The sequence below is a fragment of the Trichomycterus rosablanca genome, chromosome 3 (genome assembly GCF_030014385.1).
Source record: "Trichomycterus rosablanca isolate fTriRos1 chromosome 3, fTriRos1.hap1, whole genome shotgun sequence".
NCBI classification, from domain to species: domain Eukaryota; kingdom Metazoa; phylum Chordata; class Actinopteri; order Siluriformes; family Trichomycteridae; genus Trichomycterus; species Trichomycterus rosablanca.
Window position 1 is genome coordinate 23,063,038 of NC_085990.1, and position 22,449 is coordinate 23,085,486.

Consider the following 22,449-nt stretch of genomic DNA (forward strand, 5'->3'; position numbering starts at 1 on the left):
AAGCCTTCCCGCTGGCGTTACGTTCTTAAGAATAAAGGGTATTCTTAATTCCTAAGGCAAACTGGTCTGGTTATTATCGCGGAAAAGCATTTTTTGCGACTACACAAGATTTAATATTTTGTTTTTATTTATTTGTTATATTTCTGTATAATAACTTAAGGTTTGTTTTTTGAGCTTCTGTAACATGTGACTTTGGCCCTGAGATTAATAAAGTAATCAGTTTGTCTGTCTGTCTATATACACCGACCAGGCATAACATTATGCCCACTGACAGGTGAAGTGAATAACACTGATTAGTTCATCATCAATTTCCCAGATCTCAATTCAATTGAGCATCTGTGGGATGTGCTGGACAAACAAATCCAATCCATGGAGGCCCCACCTCACAACTTACAGGAGTTAAACGATCGGCTGCTAACAACTTGGTGCCAGATACTACAGCACACCTTCAGGGGTCTAGTGGAGTCCATGCCTCGATGGGTCAGGGCTGTTTTTGCAGCAAGAGGGGGACCAGCACAATATTAGGAAGGTGATCATAATGTTATGCCTGATCGGTGTATGTCTATTTATGTCTTTTATTTATGTCTATTCGTACAAGATATACTGTAAGAGATTCAGATCCAGAGAACCTCCAATTTCTGGGCACAAGCTCATCTCAGGTGGTCTGAAGGACAGTGGAATTGTGATGTGATCAGATATGTTTGAGTTTTCTGTGGCAAAGATAAAAAGTATTATCCAGATTGGTATCAGTGAAAGGTGCAAAGCCAACATCTGTAATCAGCATTAACATTAGTGCCCATGGCATGAATGACTTGCATATGTGTAAAGGTACCACTGACGTGGTGGTGTATATTAGGAATTGAGAGATACATATGCTGCAATCAAGTGTATTCCTGGAAGTCATAGGTTATTTCAGTGAGACAATGCCTCATCTTATTTTACATGCACAACAGCAACATGGCAATGTAAATATGGAATGTGTATGCTTTTCTGGCCCGCCTGCAGTACAGGTCTGTTTTATATTTGAAGTGTATGGCAAATCATGAAGAGGAGAATCAGACAACGGCAACCATGAACTGTTGAGCAGCTAAAAACTTAGATCAAGCAAAAGGAAGAAAACATAACACTTGTAAAACTGTTGACAAGTTGAAGTTGCAGATATCAAGTTCAAATGTATTTAATACTAACAAAACACGATTAAGCTGGTCATTGAAAACATTGGAAATCTCTTCTTTGTGTTTTTGTTTGTTAATTAAAGGTTCAAGAGAAATATCAAATAACAGGTATCTGTTTTTACAACCATTTTTATAAGTTTGTTAACGTTGCAGTCATTACAATTAGAACAAGCACATCTATGAAAAACAATAAAGTGTTTAAACATTAAATATCTTATTTGTACAGTTTTACTTAAATGCAACTTTGCAAATAATTGCTGGTTGTTTTAACTACATTTTTCAAAAACACTTGGAATTAGGGATGCACATTTTATTAATGAACAGAGATTTAAAAAACATATAGAAGACTTACAGCAGAGTTGAGAATGATGAGCAAAATCGCAATCATAACTAGCTCTTGAAATTTGCCATAGTCTTTCTTGGACAGGACACTGTAGAACTGGCTTGGAATTAGACCCACCTGATAAATTACCAGTTGAACTATAGTGGAAAAAAATAAGGTCTAAAGTTAAGGTCTTAAAATATGACGTTATTTTACATGGTTGATAATTATTATTATTGTTAAGGGGCCTGGTGTCGCTAGCCCTCTACCACTTGGATCCAGGATTCAAAACCCCCAGCAGCCATCTACACACAGACATGACTGGCTATGTCAGAAAAGGGAGAATGGCTGGGGTCCTGCGGTGGATTTGCATCCTGTCCCAAGTGTGTTACTACAACCCTAAATCAGAAAAAGTTGGGACAGCATGGAAAATGCAAATAATAATAATTAAAAAAAAGAGTTTTCTTTTACTTTTATTTGATTGTAGACAGGATGAACCTGAGATATTTCATGTTTTGTCTGGTCCACTTCATTTCATTTGTTAATAAACATTCATTCCTGCATTTCAGGCCTGCACCACATTCCAAAAAAAGTTGGAACAGTAAAGCATTTACCATTTTGTAATGTTGCCATTTTTTTTACCACACTTAAGACATTTTGGCACCAAGGATATCAAGCAATTTAGTGTTTCATGTTTTATTTTGTCCCATTCTTGCGACATCCTGCAAACACGTCTAAAGTTGTGCAACAGTACGTTTTTTGTTTTAAAATTCTCCACACATTCTCTATTGGGGACAGGTCAGGACTGCAGGCAGGCCAGTCCAGTACCCGTACCCTCTTCTTCCACAGCCAAGCCTTTGTAATGTGTGCAGCATGTGGTTTTGCATTCTCTTGTTGAAAAATGCATGGACTTCCCTGGAAAAGATGATGTCTTGAAGGCAGCATATGTTGCTCCAAGATCTCAATGTACCTTTCTGCATTATTGCTGCCATCACAGAAGTGTAAATGACCTTTGCCAAGGGCACTGACACAGCCTCATACCATGACTGACCCTGGCTTTTGGTCTGGAGCACACGGCGTCCATTTTTTCCAAAAAAGACCTGGAATGCTGATTCATCTGACCACAATACACATTCCACTGTGTGATGGTCCATTCTAGATTCCTCAGAGCCCAGAAAAGTCGGCAACGCTTCTAGACATGGTTAACATAAAACTTTACTGTGCAAAAAAGAAGCCTTAAGTGGCATTTGTGCATGTAACATAAATCGTTTAATGATATTATGCACCGCAGAGGAACAAATATGCAAATTCCTTTTCAATCTTTCTTTGAGGTATATTGTTTATAAACATTTCAATAATTGTCTCATACATTTGTTGACAAACTGGAGATCATCTGATCATCTTTGCTCATCAAAGACTCAGCCTTTCCTGGATGCTGCTTTTGTACCAAACCATGATTACAATCACCTGTTGACATCACCTGTTTGGAATCACATCATTATTTAGTTTTTTCACCTCATTACTAGCCCTAAATTGCCCATGCCCCAACTTTTTTTGGAATGTGTTGCAGGCCTGAAATGCAGGAATGGAGGTATATTAACAAACTAAATGAAGTTGAGCAGACAAAACATGAATTATCTTGGGTTCAAACTGTCTGCAATCAAATAAAAGTCAAAGTAAATGTAAGGAACACTGCATTTTTATTTTATTAGCATTTTTCATACTGCATGTCCCAACGTTTTCTGATTTGGGGTTGTACATTGTGCCCATTGACTCCAGGGAAACTCTACCCACCATGACCCTGACCAGAATAAAGCAGTGGTAAAAAATGAAATAATAATTATTGAGTGCTGTCAAGCTGATTAAGCCTCCTAGTAACCATGTGAATAGCATTTCCCCCAGAACATCCTGTTTTTTCTTATGGTCTTCAGGTCTACAATTTATTTAACCTTACTTTTAAAATATTTCACTGATGTATCTGGTGGGATAAAAACAACAAACCAAACTGCTAACAAAAGTCCTGACATAGAAAGACCATAAAACCATAAAACTCTTTGACAAAAAATATTTTAAAAAATATTTTTACATTTTTTAATAATTAAAAATTTTTTTTTTTTTTTGTATTATTTGTATTTTGAAGTTCCTGATACAGATATTAAACATTTGTAGTAGAATATATAATACATAGCAGAAGACAACTAGATGATACTATTGTTATTTGCATACCTTCACTATCACTTTACATGCAACTGTGAGATTCATATTTACCTAACAAAGCAATTCCAAGTAGTGTCCAAAACATGAGCACATTCTTGTTGCACCACCTAGGAAAAAGCAAATTCAGAATGCTGCAGAACCTCTGCAGAAACTTCCAGTCCAGTCTTGGTCTGAAACAGAAAAGCCTGAGTAATTAAATAATTAAGTGCATAATATAACCGACATGGGATGAATGCATTAATGGAACTGTTAAGATACATGACAATAAATATTATTGAACCATCTTTAATTGTTCATTTTGTTCTTGAGAACGATGCAATATAAATAAAACATATTATCGTATTGTCATATATATCAACCTTAATTCAAGATGATGAATTGACGATAGGGCTGGGCGATATATCGAGATTTTATAAAATATCGATATATTTTCATACGCAATATAAGATAAGACAATATCGCATATATCGATATAGATGTTGCGTTCCAGTTAGATACGACAGTTCGTCTTTCTCTTCTCCCAGTTTGTCTCTGCACATGTTCACCTGCCCCGCCTCTCTCCCTCACTGAACACAACTCGCCCCTCCCCACCGCTTCACCAGTAAGTCCTGCAGGCAGCGATAGCGTGGAGACGGATAAAGACATGACAGAAGCTATCGAAGAGGAGCTGCTTACTTAAATGAAAAATAATGATTCTTTTTGAAATTATTTGGAGATGGTTCGAATTCAAAGTGTCAGATGAGCAGCAGAATAATGTATTCTGTAGAGAACACCGAAAACAAGTCCAGATAAAAGGTTCCAGCTCTGTGTACCTTTGGTCATTAGTTTTCACTTCAAATCCCAAAGTTAAAAAACAAGAAAACGAGTCGTTATTCGTTTCAAAAACCAATACAAGCGCATGCACGTGCTGACATGCACGTATTTGCTTCACATTAAGTGTTGAGAAAGTAATAATAACGTAACGGTGCGTCTCCTGTTGTTCTGACTCTTGTGTTTGTATATGTGATGTGCATGTATTTGCTCTATCTGTAAAAAACAAACATTATGGGGAGTGATTTCTGTACTGAATGTTGTACGTGGTTGTGTTAGTTTATACTGGATGATCGCCCGACGTCCGACACGTCATTTATTTATCTTCTATTATATTATTTCTTGTTGTCGGCCAGTAAACAACCAAACATTATTAAATTGCATGAACTAACTCTGCAGTAAACAAGGAGCAAACAGCAATTAAACAACAAATAAAGCTGTTAAATAATAATAAAGTGCATGAAGCAGAACGCTGAATAAAATGCATTAAATGTTGTAATAGTTACACAGTAACATGAACGATTAGTTATGCCTGGATTACAGAACTGAGTTCTATACAGTAAAAGAAAATATTAATGTAAATGTTGTGGCGACATATACATACAGTGTATCACAAAAGTGAGTACACCCCTCACATTTTTGCAAATATTTGATTATATCTTTTCATGGGACAACACTATAGACATGAAACTTGGATATAACTTAGAGTAGTCAGTGTACAACTTGTATAGCAGTGTAGATTTACTGTCTTCTGAAAATAACTCAACACACAGCCATTAATGTCTAAATGGCTGGCAACATAAGTGAGTACACCCCACAGTGAACATGTCCAAATTGTGCCCAAATGTGTCGTTGTCCCTCCCTGGTGTCATGTGTCAAGGTCCCAGGTGTAAATGGGGAGCAGGGCTGTTAAATTTGGTGTTTTGGGTACAATTCTCTCATACTGGCCACTGGATATTCAACATGGCACCTCATGGCAAAGAACTCTCTGAGGATGTGAGAAATAGAATTGTTGCTCTCCACAAAGATGGCCTGGGCTATAAGAAGATTGCTAACACCCTGAAACTGAGCTACAGCATGGTGGCCAAGGTCATACAGCGGTTTTCCAGGACAGGTTCCACTCGGAACAGACTTCGCCAGGGTCGATCAAAGAAGTTGAGTCCACGTGTTCGGCGTCATATCCAGAGGTTGGCTTTAAAAAATAGACACATGAGTGCTGCCAGCATTGCTGCAGAGGTTGAAGACGTGGGAGGTCAGCCTGTCAGTGCTCAGACCATACGCCGCACACTGCATCAACTCGGTCTGCATGGTCGTCATCCCAGAAGGAAGCTGACGCACAAGAAAGCCCGCAAACAGTTTGCTGAAGACAAGCAGTCCAAGAACATGGATTACTGGAATGCCCTGTGGTCTGAAGAGACCAAGATAAACTTGTTTGGCTCAGATGGTGTCCAGCATGTGTGGCGGCGCCCTGGTGAGAAGTACCAAGACAACTGTATCTTGCCTACAGTCAAGCATGGTGGTGGTAGCATCATGGTCTTGGGCTGCATGAGTGTTGCTGGCACTGGGGAGCTGCAGTTCATTGAGGGAAACATGAATTCCAACATGTACTGTGACATTCTGAAACAGAGCATGATCCCCTCCCTTCGAAAACTGGGCCTCATGGCAGTTTTCCAACAGGATAACGACCCCAAACACAACCTCCAAGATGACAACTGCCTTGCTGAGGAAGCTGAAGGTAAAGGTGATGGACTAAACCCAATTGAGCACCTGTGGCGCATCGTCAAGTGGAAGGTGGAGGAGTTCAAGGTGTCTAACATCCACCAGCTCCGTGATGTCATCATGGAGGAGTGGAAGAGGATTCCAGTAGCAACCTGTGCAGCTCTGGTGAATTCCATGCCCAGGAGAGTTAAGGCAGTGCTGGATAATAATGGTGGTCACACAAAATATTGACACTTTGGGCACAATTTGGACATGTTCACTGTGGGGTGTACTCACTTATGTTGCCAGCTATTTAGACATTAATGGCTGTGTGTTGAGTTATTTTCAGAAGACAGTAAATCTACACTGCTATACAAGCTGTACACTGACTACTCTAAGTTATATCCAAGTTTTATTTCTATAGTGTTGTCCCATGAAAAGATATAATAAAATATTTGCAGAAATGTGAGGGGTGTACTCACTTTTGTGATACACTGTAAAATAATGTATAAAGTCCAAACATGGGGCGGTGGGGGGTTAACGAGGGGTTTACTTTAACGGGGTTTTACTTTTAATGTCACACAAGCTCAGCCGGAAACCGTGTCATTCCGACATCTTCCCTACACACTCGCTCCCTGCGCCCTATAGTGCACTTAACATTCTTAAAGGGCCAGACAATATATTTGTAATTCACATTACACGACAGGAGATGCCTTTGAAAACAACTTTTTTTTTTTTCTTAGAATAGCTCTTTTTTTTTTTTTTTAAGGAAAAATAGTTCTTGTGTGAAGCTTCCCCAGCATGAATATTAATAAAAGTGCCTGTAAAAAAATTGGAACATGTAGCTTTGTCTCAGAAGTGTCTTTTTGTTATTACCTTATGGGATAAAAAAATATCGAGATATATATCGTATATCGCCGTTCAGCAAAAAATATCGAGATATTATTTTTGATCCATATCGCCCAGCCCTAATTGACGATACGAAAATACTTGTGATTTCGCACAACTCTCTCTGGGTCCACAAAGTTTGTTAGAAGTTTTCCAAACTCAGTTACCCGAGTAGTGTTTCAGCTGCTTTAGCCATCAACATCAACAACCAAGCGTTTTTAAAGTTTGCTGAGTTTATAAAGAAATAAATAAACTGTACATAAACAAATAATTGGGAGCATAATACCTTACCAGCTTGGTTTTTTTGAGGCGCAGGACAAAGATGATCACGTGTGTAGAGAAGCATACTTTTCCTTTGACTATGGAATCCCCATGCACAGGGACATGCACTCAATACGTTGTGAGAGAAAAATGTCAATTTACACTATAATTATTAATACATAATCAATTACTACTTAGAAAATGTAGATCCATGGGTCATATTCCAATATTAAGAATACTACAACAACAGAAGGTTACTGGATGGGTATGTGATAAGAAAGTGAGCCAATTGCATTGTATGACGTCCAAAACCTAGTTCTAGCAGGTTTAGGATATATTAGGTTATATTAGGATGTTTATTTTTCCCAATGTTATAGCATTTACAAAGACTCTTTGTGAGACTCTCCGCAGACAAGATTAAAACTCTTTTCTACTCACAAATCCAGTCTCTGAGGTATTTCATTAAGGGTTTTTCCACCACAACCTAAACACATACATCAAACATTGTCAGCACACTACACCACAGAAAAGTCTATTGCACTACCTTAATTACCGTATGATTGCTAGGACTGCCTCGTATTGCGGCTCATATTTCATACGCTACGAGAATGAAAAATGTTAAATCGCTAACCTTAAATTTTGAATTTTACAGCAAATTGCATATTTCATGGGAATTGGCTCGTTTCACGGTTCGTGACGCGATTTTCACGGCCGTGAATTAGGTAGGGCCATAATCAAGACCTAATAAGAACAACAAACATTAAGATATGTTTTATTTATATTGCATCTTTCAGCAAGGACACTACAACATACAAATGACCAGCAGTTCTAAGCAGAGTATTTGCACTTACAACCCTGAAAAATCCAGCTTTACAAAGCTCAAGAAAACCACTTTTAGCCGAGACATTCAGCTGTTTAGTCACAATCCAAAGTCTTTAAAGTTTATACTGAAAGAATAGAATTAGTAAACATGTTTCACTTCATGCTTTCAAGATCATAATTACCTTTTCGGATCTGGACTCCCCAATGGCAGCATGGCAGCGGCGGTAACAAGGTCGCACCACTAAAGGCAGAGCTACAGTAAAACTAAAGAATCCGGAGCATTAGTTTTATACCTGTCATTTGTGGTTTAGGTCTAAAGTCTGACACATGTGACTAGTCTCTCCATACTCAAAATCACCATAAGTGTCGCAAAAGCTACATCAAATCCGCATGGAATATAATTAATTACACCCAGACTTTCGTTTCTTTCATTTCTTACACAGAATGTAATTAAAAAAATGAGAAAATGCGAATTGTTAGAAGGATATAAACATTAACATGATGTGGACTGTTATGAAAATGTTGAAGTAGCTTCTTCTTTCTTTGGTTTATGGCTGATCACAATATGTGCCTACCGCCACCTACTGGACGACATGACGTTAGGGACACGTACATTAACCATCGACAAGTGACCGCTTTTCATTCAGTGTAATTATGTTTATAACCATATCACTGCCAACAAATACGAGGTTATTTTACAGGACAAGTAACACATTATGGTGCGAGCAAGGATAAAGTATATTCTTTCTGGGCATACTCCTGGAACATAACTGATAAATTGCTCGTCAATGTGCCCCCCTAATTTTCCTTGCCATAACAAACTGCTTGTTTAAGGTCATTGTTTAGAGTCCTGTTTTGTGTCATTTTCTAATTGTAATTGATTAAAAATTTTCTCAGGTCACAAGACCTGTTTATCTATTTCTGTTTTTCTTTCTAATTCATAACTTCATGACAAAAAGTATGTATACACACACACACGACATTATTATGTGCTGCATGATGAACATACTTCTAGATTACAAAATTTGCTTTTTATGTTCCAATTTTAGATAAGCATCCACCACTGGCCTGCACTCCTATCCTGCCCTGATCAAGAAGATCTGCAGACTATTACCTGCCCCCTCAACACACATTTGGTCACCGCTTTTTTTCACATGCCAGCGGTGGAGTCTCACATAGAGCCATATTGTGTATGGAGAATCACATGATGCTGTCTAGGAATAATCTATTATAATATCTAATAATATCTATGAATCTAATAATATCTATTGCAGGCACCTCTACCAGCCAGCACAGGCTGCAGTTTCAGCAGCAAAGAGGAACACCCCCCTCTCTCGTGAACACCAGGTAGATAGCAGAGCTTAGACGTGAGTTTAAGATGTCAGTGGTGCTTTAGACTGCTGCACCACTGGAACGCCCCTATAAAATGTCTAATTTAACCCCAGTTATTATCTGGCCCTGTCATGGTGTGGTTATTAGTGTTCTAAAAAGATGTGTACATCTGAATTTATCTTAAATACATAACTGGTCCTATAGTGGGGGTTTGAATAGAGTTGGGGTCTCATTCCTATAAAAGTTTGCAAAACGACAAAAGTTTTAGGCTTGTAAAAAACAAAATTTTAAAAAGACCAGGAGGCAATAACAATGCAGATTTTGGTCTTATTTTAATTTTTCAAAGTGTAAATAACAACAGGATTTGATAATAAATCCCATAGGCACAAAAATTATACTGCAAGCAACTATTTACAAGAATGCAAATTAAACATATACCCTTTCTGCACCAATTGTATGACAGGAAGCTTAACACTTTTGAAATAGAATCCTACATACAATAAATTAAAATTGATAATTTTACCTAAGGTAAAAAAAAAATCAATTTATTGCTAAACCAAATATAAATAGCATTTTTACATAAAAGGGGAAGAGTTAACCAGGTATTAGAAATAGGCACTGTTAAACATTAACAGGTAATATCAAAAAAAGCAAATGTTCATTTTTTATACATCATATCATAAGGTTATTTTTCAAACCATGCATATACTGCACATGGCTTAGTAAACAATAATTTGATTGTTCATTTGTTTAGTCCACATAATTTGTCTGTAGTATAGTAAAGGATTTTACTACTTATTTCCCTCTCTTTACATGTGGTCTGTCATAATACAATATGGCTAGAAGGTTTAACAAGCAGGATTGTGTTAAACAGTAATCTATTCTACTGTGTACTCCATAATTGTTAATGACTTTTAGGACATAAACACACTTCAATTTTTAAACATTGCATCAACTTAAAAGTTTTTTTTCTCCACAAAACACAAAGTACAAATGAAAGCTCTGCTAGTATGCATGCTATATAAAGTTAAGCCAAAACAAAGTGGAACATTTGTGTGTTAACATAAATTTTGTTCAAAAACATAAACTTGTGTAGAACTTGTTTAATTTAAACTTCAAAGTATTAAAGAAAGTGCTTTTTCATCCCAGTAAAAAAATAATGTATACACCTTCATTGCAATCTGTCCATCTAGAGAGTCTCCTTCACCCTCTTGTTTAGGAGTGGACTTTTTGTCCAGTACAAGGGCTTTGTTGTTCTGTCAATCTGTTTAATTTATGTTTGGTCATTTGTTAAATGGTAGGCAAGCTGGCAGTATGACAGTAGCACATGCTGGGCCAGCTAAAGGTTCTGCTACGTCTCCCTCCAACTCAGTCCATGTTCCTTTTTCTGGGCAGTAGCAGATAGTCGATGACTTATAGGCCCCCTGAAATACAGAATTGTTTAAATAAATTGATAAACGCTGACAAAGTTTACAATTACATTTCAGATAATTTACAGACATGATTGCTAATCTAATAATGTATGTCCTTAAATATTGTTCACCAATAACTTAGTAACAACATCTGTAAAGTCTGTAAAACTGACAAAATGATTCTTGGTTTTGTTATATTTACCATGCTCCAGCTATAGCCACCGACAAGGAAAATGCTGTCATCCAACACAGCACAGCCAGGGCCACTGCGGCCCTCCAAGATGGGCGTTTGTAGAATGTTCCACTGATCCCCTTTAGGATCATAGCATTCCACCAACATAACATCTAGATGAGAGAATCCTAAAATTGGAGAGATGTCGTAAACAAAAATACAAGATAATTTTTTCATGAAATGAACCCTGAAAACACAGTAAATCTTGTCCTCCAACCAACAAGGCAAGAGATCAACATATTAAAAATAAAGTTGAAGAACACACAGATGCCTCTGCTATTCAGTGCATTCAGAAAATATTCAGACCCTGCAACTTTCTGCACACTTTGTTGTGGATTTGTTTTTGAATAGATATAACTGCCATTTTACCCATCAATCTACACATTATTTAGTACTATGTAAAGGCAATTACAGCTGAAAATCCTTTTGTATACGTCTTTACACACTTTGCAGTTGGTTTGGGGCAGTTTATCACAATTTTCTCTCTAATTTTCTCTCTAATTGAGTTTCAGACACATCTCAAAAATAATTCAAGCAATCAGGATGCACCAATTTTGGTAGCCACAGCAAAGGGTTTGAATACTTTTGTCGAAAAAAGATATTTTATTTTATTTTTAATCAATTTTTGAAAAGCTCTATAGTACGTTGTCACCCAGGCATGTGCACAGACATTTCTGGGGGCAGGTGCTCAAGCCAAAAATAGGGCACCCATCGCCAAAATTATTAATAAAAAAAAAATAAAAAAACAGTAGGATATTTAACTTATATATTTATTTTTGTTAACACAATCAATACACATCTAATCAAATAACTCAATAACAAATTATCAAATTGCATAAATAAATGAAAAACAGGCAAAAACAAGGCCATATTGTGCGTGCTTTTTAATAACCAAACAACTGATACTGATACATCTCCCTCATTTGCTTTACTGGTAGATGGCCTAATCCAGGATAAAAAGAGAGCTGCTACCCTGAGCTGCTTGCTGTAGTTCCTTTTCTTTCTGCTTTTGTAACCTTTCTTTTCTTGGCATTATGCTGCAAAATTTGTAAATGAGATAAATCCATGTTGTGCATAATAATCAAGAGCGACTTACTGAATCTCCATAAGGGGGAGAACACAGTATACATCATGTTACTGTTTTCTGACAGAGTTGAAGTATTACACTAATAATATACCATTACTAGTATCAATTTACCTTACCAGACTGTCATGTAGCTCAACTTAAGACCTACCTTTGATTTCAAATCAGAAACCCACTTTGGGTAGTTAATGTTAACAATGCGCCTATTATTATGCCAATACAATCAAATAGACAGCTAAATAACATTTTCCTATTTATTCATCATTTTTTGTATGCTGTTCTACAGTGTATCACAAAAGTGAGTACACCCCTCACATTTCTGCAAATATTTCATTATATCTTTTCATGGGACAACACTATAGACATGAAACTTGGATATAACTTAGAGTAGTCAGTGTACAACTTGTATAGCAGTGTAGATTTACTGTCTTCTGAAAATAACTCAACACACAGCCATTAATGTCTAAATGGCTGGCAACATAAGTGAGTACACCCCACAGTGAACATGTCCAAATTGTGCCCAAAGTGTCAATATTTTGTGTGACCACCATTATTATCCAGCACTACCTTAACCCTCCTGGGCATGGAATTCACCAGAGCTGCACAGGTTGCTACTGGAATCCACTTCCACTCCTCCATGATGACATCACGGAGCTGGTGGATGTTAGACACCTTGAACTCCTCCACCTTCCACTTGAGGATGCGCCACAGGTGCTCAATTGGGTTTAGTCCATCACCTTTACCTTCAGCTTCCTCAGCAAGGCAGTTGTCATCTTGGAGGTTGTGTTTGGGGTCGTTATCCTGTTGGAAAACTGCCATGAGGCCCAGTTTTCGAAGGGAGGGGATCATGCTCTGTTTCAGAATGTCACAGTACATGTTGGAATTCATGTTTCCCTCAATGAACTGCAGCTCCCCAGTGCCAGCAACACTCATGCAGCCCAAGACCATGATGCTACCACCACCATGCTTGACTGTAGGCAAGATACAGTTGTCTTGGTACTTCTCACCAGGGCGCCGCCACACATGCTGGACACCATCTGAGCCAAACAAGTTTATCTTGGTCTCGTCAGACCACAGGGCATTCCAGTAATCCATGTTCTTGGACTGCTTGTTTTCAGCAAACTGTTTGCGGGCTTTCTTGTGCGTCAGCTTCCTTCTGGGATGACGACCATGCAGACCGAGTTGATGCAGTGTGCGGCGTATGGTCTGAGCACTGACAGGCTGACCTCCCACGTCTTCAACCTCTGCAGCAATGCTGGCAGCACTCATGTGTCTATTTTTTAAAGCCAACCTCTGGATATGACGCCGAACACGTGGACTCAACTTCTTTGGTCGACCCTGGCGAAGCCTGTTCCGAGTGGAACCTGTCCTGGAAAACCGCTGTATGACCTTGGCCACCATGCTGTAGCTCAGTTTCAGGGTGTTAGCAATCTTCTTATAGCCCAGGCCATCTTTGTGAAGAGCAACAATTCTATTTCTCACATCCTCAGAGAGTTCTTTGCCATGAGGTGCCATGTTGAATATCCAGTGGCCAGTATGAGAGAATTGTACCCAAAACACCAAATTTAACAGCCCTGCTCCCCATTTACACCTGGGACCTTGACACATGACACCAGGGAGGGACAACGACACATTTGGGCACAATTTGGACACAATTTAGACATGTTCACTGTGGGGTGTACTCACTTATGTTGCCAGCTATTTAGACATTAATGGCTGTGTGTTGAGTTATTTTCAGAAGACAGTAAATCTACACTGCTATACAAGCTGTACACTGACTACTCTAAGTTATATCCAAGTTTCATGTCTATAGTGTTGTCCCATGAAAAGATATAATGAAATATTTGCAGAAATGTGAGGGGTGTACTCACTTTTGTGATACACTGTACATCATAGAGCATTATATTTAGCCTTCTACATATATTAGTTTGTAATGTTAATTACCTAGCAAAATTATTCCTCATTTGTAAACCTCAACTGTTGAAGTATAAATGCTTGCATGAAAATAACTCCTTGACTAAAGGTGACTTTTCCTACACAGCGTTTTGGCCAGGATGCTGTAATTATAAAATATTGTATGTTTGTGTCTATTATCAACACTTTACTGTGAGAGCTACTTGACATTCGGGCGGCACGGTGGCTAAGTGGGTAGCACTGTCGCCTCACAGCAAGAAGGTCCTGGGTTCGATCCCCAGGTGGTAAAACTGTCTTTAAATTCTCTGTCTGTCTGCTGCAGTTTGTCCCCCTCCCCCTTCATTAAACATGACAAAACAGCTGGACAAGGCTTTGAAATCACGTATTTCATGACTCATGAGTACAGAACGTGTAGGCTATGCGTTATGCATGGATGCTCTTTGTATGAAACACTGTCATTACCTGTCTGTCTGATGCTGCGGGTCAGAGAAGAAGTGTGTAGCAGCGGTTTGGCCTGGCGCTCAGCACTGCATGAGTGCTAAGCGGAGGAGGAGGGAGGGGCAAGGCGGGAGCTTGTGCGCGCCGCGGATCAGATCGGGGCAGAATTCTCATAAGAACTCAAATAAATGCCCATCAGATATCAAAACACTTTTGGGGGGAATTGATGACAGAGAGGGTAATTTTTATTTTTAAATATTGATGAATGTAGAAAAAAATTGGGCTCCAGCAGAAAGGGCACTTTTCTCATCCAGGGCAAAAGGGCAGGTGCTTGAGCACCACTAGGGGTCTATCTGTGCACGTGCCTGTTGTCACCACATCATTATTGGTGATAATTAAATAATGGAGGCTTTAAATGGCAATAATATCCATTCACAATCACATCCAGCATGCAAAACATCAAAGAGTTGCAATAATAATGCACTGTATATATTTGTATATTAGCAGGACAAGGAAAGGAAAATGGTCGATCTCTGGATATGCTGCCAATTGCAGGGTAGGCAACCTGGCCTTATTTCTGTCAGCTTCTAGAAAGGGTAAAGTAGATTGCAGCGTAACTGTTGGCACCTCTGGCTGGCTAATGTACAACTCCAGTACCAAATACGTTGAGACAGTATGCAAATTAAATGCAAATCAAAACAGAAAGCAATAGCTTGTAATCTGTCTTTTACAGGCATTTAATTTAAAACAGCACAAAAACAGATGGTTATTGTAACCATATGCTAATTCCTATTTTGATGCATGTAACCAGGTAAATAACAACATGCAAGTACTTTGTTACAGCACTTAAGTATTTTTTCTAGATAACTATACTTTATTTGATTATTTATTTAATTTGCTACATTTCAAAAGACTTTTTACTCACATTTTAAAAAAACAAGCTCGTTACTCTAGCTTTTATGATTCTATTTCATTGATCTATTTTATATTTCTACAACCCCAAATCAGAAAAGGTGGGGACAGTATGGAAAATGCAAATAAAAAAACACAGAGTTTCTTACATTTACTTTGACTTTTATTTCATTGCAGACAGTATGAACCTGAGATATTTCATGTTTTGTCTGGTCAACTTCATTTTTTTTATTAGTAAACATCCATTCCTGAATTTCAGGCCTGCAACACATTCCAAAAAAAGTTGGGACAGTAAAGCATTTACCACTTCGTAATGTTGCCATTCCTTTTCACCACACTTAAAAGAAGTTTTGGCACAGAGGATACCAAGTGATTTAGTGTTTCAGCTTTCATTTTGTCCCATTCTTCCTGCAAACACGTCTTGAGATGTGCAACAGTACGTGGTCGTCGTTGTCACATTTTTCGTTTCAAAATTCTCCACACATTCTCTATTGGGGACAGGTCAGGACTGCAGGCAGGCCAGCCCAGTACCTGTACCCTCTTCTTCTACAGCCATGCCTTTGTAATGTGTGCAGCATGTGGTTTTGCATTGTCTTGTTAAAAATGCATGGACATCCCTGGAAAAGATGACGTCTTGAAGGCAGCATATGTTGCTCTATGATCTCAATGTACTTTTCTGCATTATTGCTGCCATCACAGAAGTGTAAATGACCTTTGCCAAGGGCACTGACACAGCCCCATACCATGACAGACCCTGGCTTTTGCTCCGGAACACACTTTTTTTGCCCATTTTTTCCAAAAAAAGACCTGGAATGCTGATTCATCTGACCACAATACATGTTTCCACTGTGTGATGGTCCATCCTAGATGCCTCCGAACCCAGAGAAGTCAACGCCGCTTCTGGACATTGTTAACATAAGGCTTCTTTTTTGCACACTAAAGTTTTAAGTGGCATTTGTGCATGTAACTCAGTCTTGTAGTGCTTGACAAAGGTTTGCCAAAGTAATCCCTTGCCCATGTGGTTATATAGGCTACTGTTGAGGGGTGGTTCTTGATGCAGTGCCGTCTGAGGGATCAAAGATCACAAACGTTCAGCTTAAGCTTGCACCCTTGGCCTTTACGCACTGAAATTCCTCCCGATTATTTGAATCGTTTAATGATATTATGCACTGTAGAGGGAGAAATATGCAAATCTCTTCCAATCTGTCTTCCAGGTACATTGTTTTTCAAACATTTCAATAATTTTCTCACGCATTTGTTGACAAACTGAAGATCCTCTGGCCATCTTTGCTCAACAAAGACTCTTCCTGGATGCTGCTTTTGTACCAAACCATGATTACAATCACCTGTTGACATCACCTGTTTAAAATCACATAATTATTTAGTTTTTTCACCTCATTACTAGCCCTAAATTGCCCCCGTCCCAACTTTTTTTGGAATGTGTTGCAGGCCTGAAATGCAGGAATGGAAGTATATTAACAAATGAAATGAAGTTGAGCAGACAAAACATGAAATATCTTGGGTTCAAACTGTCTTAAGTAAATGTAAGGAACACTGCATTTTTATTTTATTTACATTTTGCATACTGTCCCAACTTTTTCTGATTTGGGGTTGTATAGTTAATATTACTTACCTAAAATCTATTTGGTATTTTATTGTATATATATATACTGTATATACAGTGTATCACAAAAGTGAGTACACCCCTCACATTTCTGCAAATATTTCATTATATCTTTTCATGGGACAACACTATAGACATGAAACTTGGATATAACTTAGAGTAGTCAGTGTACAGCTTGTATAGCAGTGTAGATTTACTGTCTTCTGAAAATAACTCAACACACAGTCATTAATGTCTAAATGGCTGGCAACATAAGTGAGTACACCCCACAGTGAACATGTCCAAATTGTGCCCAAATGTGTCGTTGTCCCTCCCTGGTGTCATGTGTCAAGGTCCCAGGTGTAAATGGGGAGCAGGGCTGTTAAATTTGGTGTTTTGGGTACAATTCTCTCATACTGGCCACTGGATATTCAACATGGCACCTCATGGCAAAGAACTCTCTGAGGATGTGAGAAATAGAATTGTTGCTCTCCACAAACATGGCCTGGGCTATAAGAAGATTGCTAACACCCTGAAACTGAGCTACAGCATGGTGGCCAAGGTCATACAGCGGTTTTCCAGGACAGGTTCCACTCGGAACAGGCTTCGCCAGGGTCGACCAAAGAAGTTGAGTCCACGTGTTCGGCGTCATATCCAGAGGTTGGCTTTAAAAAATAGACACATGAGGTCTGCCAGCATTGCTGCAGAGGTTGAAGACGTGGGAGGTCAGCCTGTCAGTGCTCAGACCATACGCCGCACACTGCATCAACTCGGTCTGCATGGTCGTCATCCCAGAAGGAAGCTGACGCACAAGAAAGCCCACAAACAGTTTGCTGAAGACAAGCAGTCCAAGAACATGGATTACTGGAATGCCCTGTGGTCTGACGAGACCAAGATAAACTTGTTTGGCTCAGATGGTGTCCAGCATGTGTGGCGGCGCCCTGGTGAGAAGTACCAAGACAACTGTATCTTGCCTACAGTCAAGCATGGTGGTGGTAGCATCATGGTCTTGGGCTGCATGAGTGTTGCTGGCACTGGGGAGCTGCAGTTCATTGAGGGAAACATGAATTCCAACATGTACTGTGACATTCTGAAACAGAGCATGATCCCCTCCCTTCGAAAACTGGGCCTCATGGCAGTTTTCCAACAGGATAACGACCCCAAACACAACCTCCAAGATGACAACTGCCTTGCTGAGGAAGCTGAAGGTAAAGGTGATGGACTAAACCCAATTGAGCACCTGTGGCGCATCCTCAAGTGGAAGGTGGAGGAGTTCAAGGTGTCTAACATCCACCAGCTCCGTGATGTCATCATGGAGGAGTGGAAGAGGATTCCAGTAGCAACCTGTGCAGCTCTGGTGAATTCCATGCCCAGGAGGGTTAAGGCAGTGCTGGATAATAATGGTGGTCACACAAAATATTGACACTTTGGGCACAATTTGGACATGTTCACTGTGGGGTGTACTTACTTATGTTGCCAGCCATTTAGACATTAATGGCTGTGTGTTGAGTTATTTTCAGAAGACAGTAAATCTACACTGCTATACAAGTTGTACACTGACTACTCTAAGTTATATCCAAGTTTCATTTCTATAGTGTTGTCCCATGAAAAGATATAATAAAATATTTGCAGAAATGTGAGGGGTGTACTCACTTTTGTGATACACTGTATATATGTATATATACAGTATATATACACAGTATATATATACGTATATATATATATATATACAGTATATATAATATAATAAAAATACTTTTAAGGTCAGACAAAGTCCATTAACAAAAAGATCTGCAGACTATCACGCATTCTGCAATATGAATGCAGTTGCCAATCGCTTATTCTTACATTCCAGATGTGGGACATATTGCAAATGGGGAGTCACACACGACTGTCTGTGATTCATCCAACTCTCGGTGCAGGCGGCTTGACCAGCCACCAGAGGTTACAAATGTAGCAGCAATGAAAAACCCTATCAATCACCCTTTCTCAGGAGTGAGCTAGTGCATTAGACCACTGTGTCACCCAAGCACATTTTAATATTTTTAATAATATAATCATTTTAATTTTGCACATATTCTGATTCTTATCTGGTGACAAAAGTATTTGTGTATAATGGGTAAAATAGGGGGATAATTTGGGCCATGAGAAGACTACAAGAATGTACCAGTCAAATTGCAAAAAATGTATACAGATTTGAGGGTTTTACCTTTTAAATGATTTCCACCAATAGCATAGAGTCGATCATTCATGACAGCAAGGGCATGTATGGCACGTTTAGTGTTCATGTCCTGTTTCCTTGCCCACACGTCCATAACTGGGTCATAACAGTACAGCCAGGACACATACTCCCCATTGTGAACTCCACCTGTATAACATACAGATTAGAGTGTGAAGTCTAAACTGTAAGCAGTAAATAAATAGATTAATTAAAATATATTTATTTTTCTAAAGTTTGAAAAAGAGACATCCCACCTGAGATGTAGATTTTCCCATTATGGACAGCACCAGCATGTGCTGCAAGTGGTTGAGGAAGAGAAGAAACATAGTTCCACTCATTATTTTCCAGGTTATAGGCCTCAACACTGGACAGGTAACCTGTTTCATTTCTCCCACCAATGACATAAAGATGTTTATCTAGGCAACAGGCAAAGAAGCTTGCCCTCCTATAAAGAATATCAGTCAGATAGTTGAAACACACATAACCATTGCATTCACAATAAAAAAAAAATGTGTAATTCATATTTTTAAATACTCATTTTTAGCATGACTCCATACCTCTCCTGCATAGGAGGCAGCTGTATCCAGCTGTTGAATCTTGGGTCATATCGACTTACAAAATTAGTGCTGTGTTTGCCTGAGAAGTAATCAAAATCATTAGCATTCATTAAACCTCAGTATTGCTTGTAATTACAAAAGTATTTAATTGTTTAAAATGAATTAAAATTACCATTAGGATTCCATTGGTCTTCTCCACCTAGTAACAAAAGAAAATTCTCCACTTCTACTACGCAATGATGGGCACTGTTGTATGGCATAACTGTAAAACAAAAAATGCAGCTGTTATTTATTAGTTTATATTTGTTTAACAGAAAAAAATATTTTGATATTAATATTATATGTATGTAGAAAGTGTTTTATGACAGCACATTAAAGTACAGTAAACCTGAAGTACAGAAACAAACTGGAGTTCCGAAAGTATTCTAAAATGTACATGTGTACACAAAAAACACAGTAGAGATGCAGTTTACTAAAAAACGTATTAATCATATGCAGTGGTGAAAAGTGGTAACCAATGTAAGCAATAATAAAAGCTTAATACTTTATCAATGATAATTGTATGTGGGAAAAATAACAATTGGTTTTAATTTTATATTCTTCTTTTGATTTGGGCCAAAGCTGTGGTTGAATTATCAACAGTGATCTGTACCACACTGAAAACAAAATCTACTGTGTCTGATTAGATAGAGAGATAGAAATATATAAGGAGCAGTCTGTCATTAATGTATATGTAGGATTGAATCCAAATGAAAAATGACTGAAACAAGAAATATGACTCTCGAGTAAAATGAATGTTCTTCTATAATAAAACATACCTGTATATCTTTTAGATTCTGACTGTTGTAGAGAGCACATAATAAGTCCTGCAATTGTCTTGTTCAAATAATTACAAAAGACTTTGTGGTGTTTCTGATTTATAGCTTTCTCTTTGCATAATAAGTCTCAGTTTGCATTTCTTGATGCAGCAGCAGACTGTGTTAAGTGACAACAGTTTTTGGAAGTACTCTTAAGCCCATGTGGCTATATTTATCCCAGCAGCATGACTGGTTCTCATGCATTGTTGTCTGAAAGCACAAAGGTCACACACACTCAGTAGGGGCCTTTGTTCTTGGCCTACACAGACTGAGATTTTTTTGATTCCCTAAACCTTTTAAAATATTATGTAAGGTAGATGGTGAACCCCTAAATTATTTGCAATCTTGTTTTTAAAAATCTTCTTTTTCAAATGATTGACAATCTTATTAAGTTTGAAACAAAGGTGAGACACAGCCCATGACTGCTGGTACAGACTTAATTCCCTCACCTGTTACCTATGCACCTGCTTATTGTGAAATGTTTCATGTCCATTCTCATTCTTAGTGGTCTTAAAATGTGACAGCCAAAACAAACAAAACAAAACAAGCCATCAACAAAGCAGCACCATAACACATTCTAAAACTTGAGTTTAGAAAGAAAGAACACATCAAGAAAGTTAACATAACCCTAGGAAATGCAAAATGTTGTTTTCACGTTTTACCACTGCTTTATCCTCTCAGGGTTGCAATGCAATAACACAACTCAGACAGGATGAACATCCAAACGGCCATGGTTTCAGCTTTGCCTGGCTCCCCGAACACATAACTTCTGTTGTTGTTTATGTGCCACGCTGCAAACCCTCCTTTAAGATTTGATAGATTTCATAGCCTAGTCATAGTATAACCTTGATATCCTTGTTCCTTGTTCTAGCCTAGCTTTCGTATTACCTTGTTCCTTGTTTAGTATTACTTTGTCCTTGTTCATGTCCTTGTCCTGGTTTCCACATAGTGCCTTGCCCCTTATGTCCTTGTTAGCTGTTAGCTTAGCTTTAGCCTAGGAATTAGCTTTTCTGGTTAACTTCTGTAGGGTTTAAATAGTTTAGGAACATATTCCAAGGGTTTCCAAACCATAGTTAGCAGTTAGCATTAGTGTAGCCTTAGCTACACTCATACTTTGCTTATGTGTTTTGTATTTTTGTTTTCTTTCTGGTAAAGTTTGTCTTCTTTTTGTTAAAGTACCAACTTGAAATTGAGAGAAGTGGTCTTAAAATAGCAGTTATAATGAACTTGATCATGTTCACTCAATAAATCTATAGCCTGTGCCTCTGCTGTGTAAATCATTTGTACGTTCAAAGCCATCCTTTTATCATTCATTCCCACTGTCATGCCTCTGTTGCCTGATGGATCACAGTTGCTGTAAAATTAGACAGCCTTGAATCTCACTTCTTTCCAATTGGACACTTCCACAAAATTTAATGTAAGTTTTCAAATGACAGATCAAAGCACCACAACTGAAAAGAGCTTAGGCCGACTGCTATATCTTCAATCAGATTAAGACATCCTTTTGGCTCCTAGCAAACTGTTTTGTAGGAATTGGTTTACATTTTCTAGCTACAGACAGTGGTTTTCCTTTATCTTTGCGAACAGTGTGTCTCTTAGTTTACCACGCTCATGAAAAAAATCTAATTTTGTAAAAACACTGAAATTAGATTTAGTTTGACAACAGTTATACAGATGTTCCCTTCAGCACTCCT

At 38.3% G+C, this 22,449-nt stretch overlaps 2 protein-coding genes across 2 annotated transcripts in view; both read right to left on the reverse strand.

The window, feature by feature from the left end:
- abcd4 (ATP-binding cassette, sub-family D (ALD), member 4) overlaps positions 1-8,617 on the reverse strand; it is a 52,094-nt gene extending 43,477 nt beyond the window's left edge. Inside the window, exons 1-3 of the mRNA XM_062991993.1 lie at positions 8,376-8,617; positions 3,766-3,884; positions 1,528-1,655 (exon numbers count right to left, since the gene is read on the reverse strand). Of these exons, the coding sequence (XP_062848063.1) occupies positions 1,528-1,655; positions 3,766-3,884; positions 8,376-8,407 (279 nt within the window). The 5' untranslated portion in view covers positions 8,408-8,617. The remainder of the gene's footprint in view (positions 1-1,527; positions 1,656-3,765; positions 3,885-8,375) is intronic.
- A 1,229-nt stretch (positions 8,618-9,846) lies between these two features.
- klhl14 (kelch-like family member 14) overlaps positions 9,847-22,449 on the reverse strand; it is a 39,327-nt gene continuing 26,724 nt past the window's right edge. Inside the window, exons 3-8 of the mRNA XM_062991995.1 lie at positions 20,071-20,160; positions 19,899-19,977; positions 19,596-19,786; positions 19,330-19,488; positions 11,140-11,297; positions 9,847-10,949 (exon numbers count right to left, since the gene is read on the reverse strand). Of these exons, the coding sequence (XP_062848065.1) occupies positions 10,809-10,949; positions 11,140-11,297; positions 19,330-19,488; positions 19,596-19,786; positions 19,899-19,977; positions 20,071-20,160 (818 nt within the window). The 3' untranslated portion in view covers positions 9,847-10,808. The remainder of the gene's footprint in view (positions 10,950-11,139; positions 11,298-19,329; positions 19,489-19,595; positions 19,787-19,898; positions 19,978-20,070; positions 20,161-22,449) is intronic.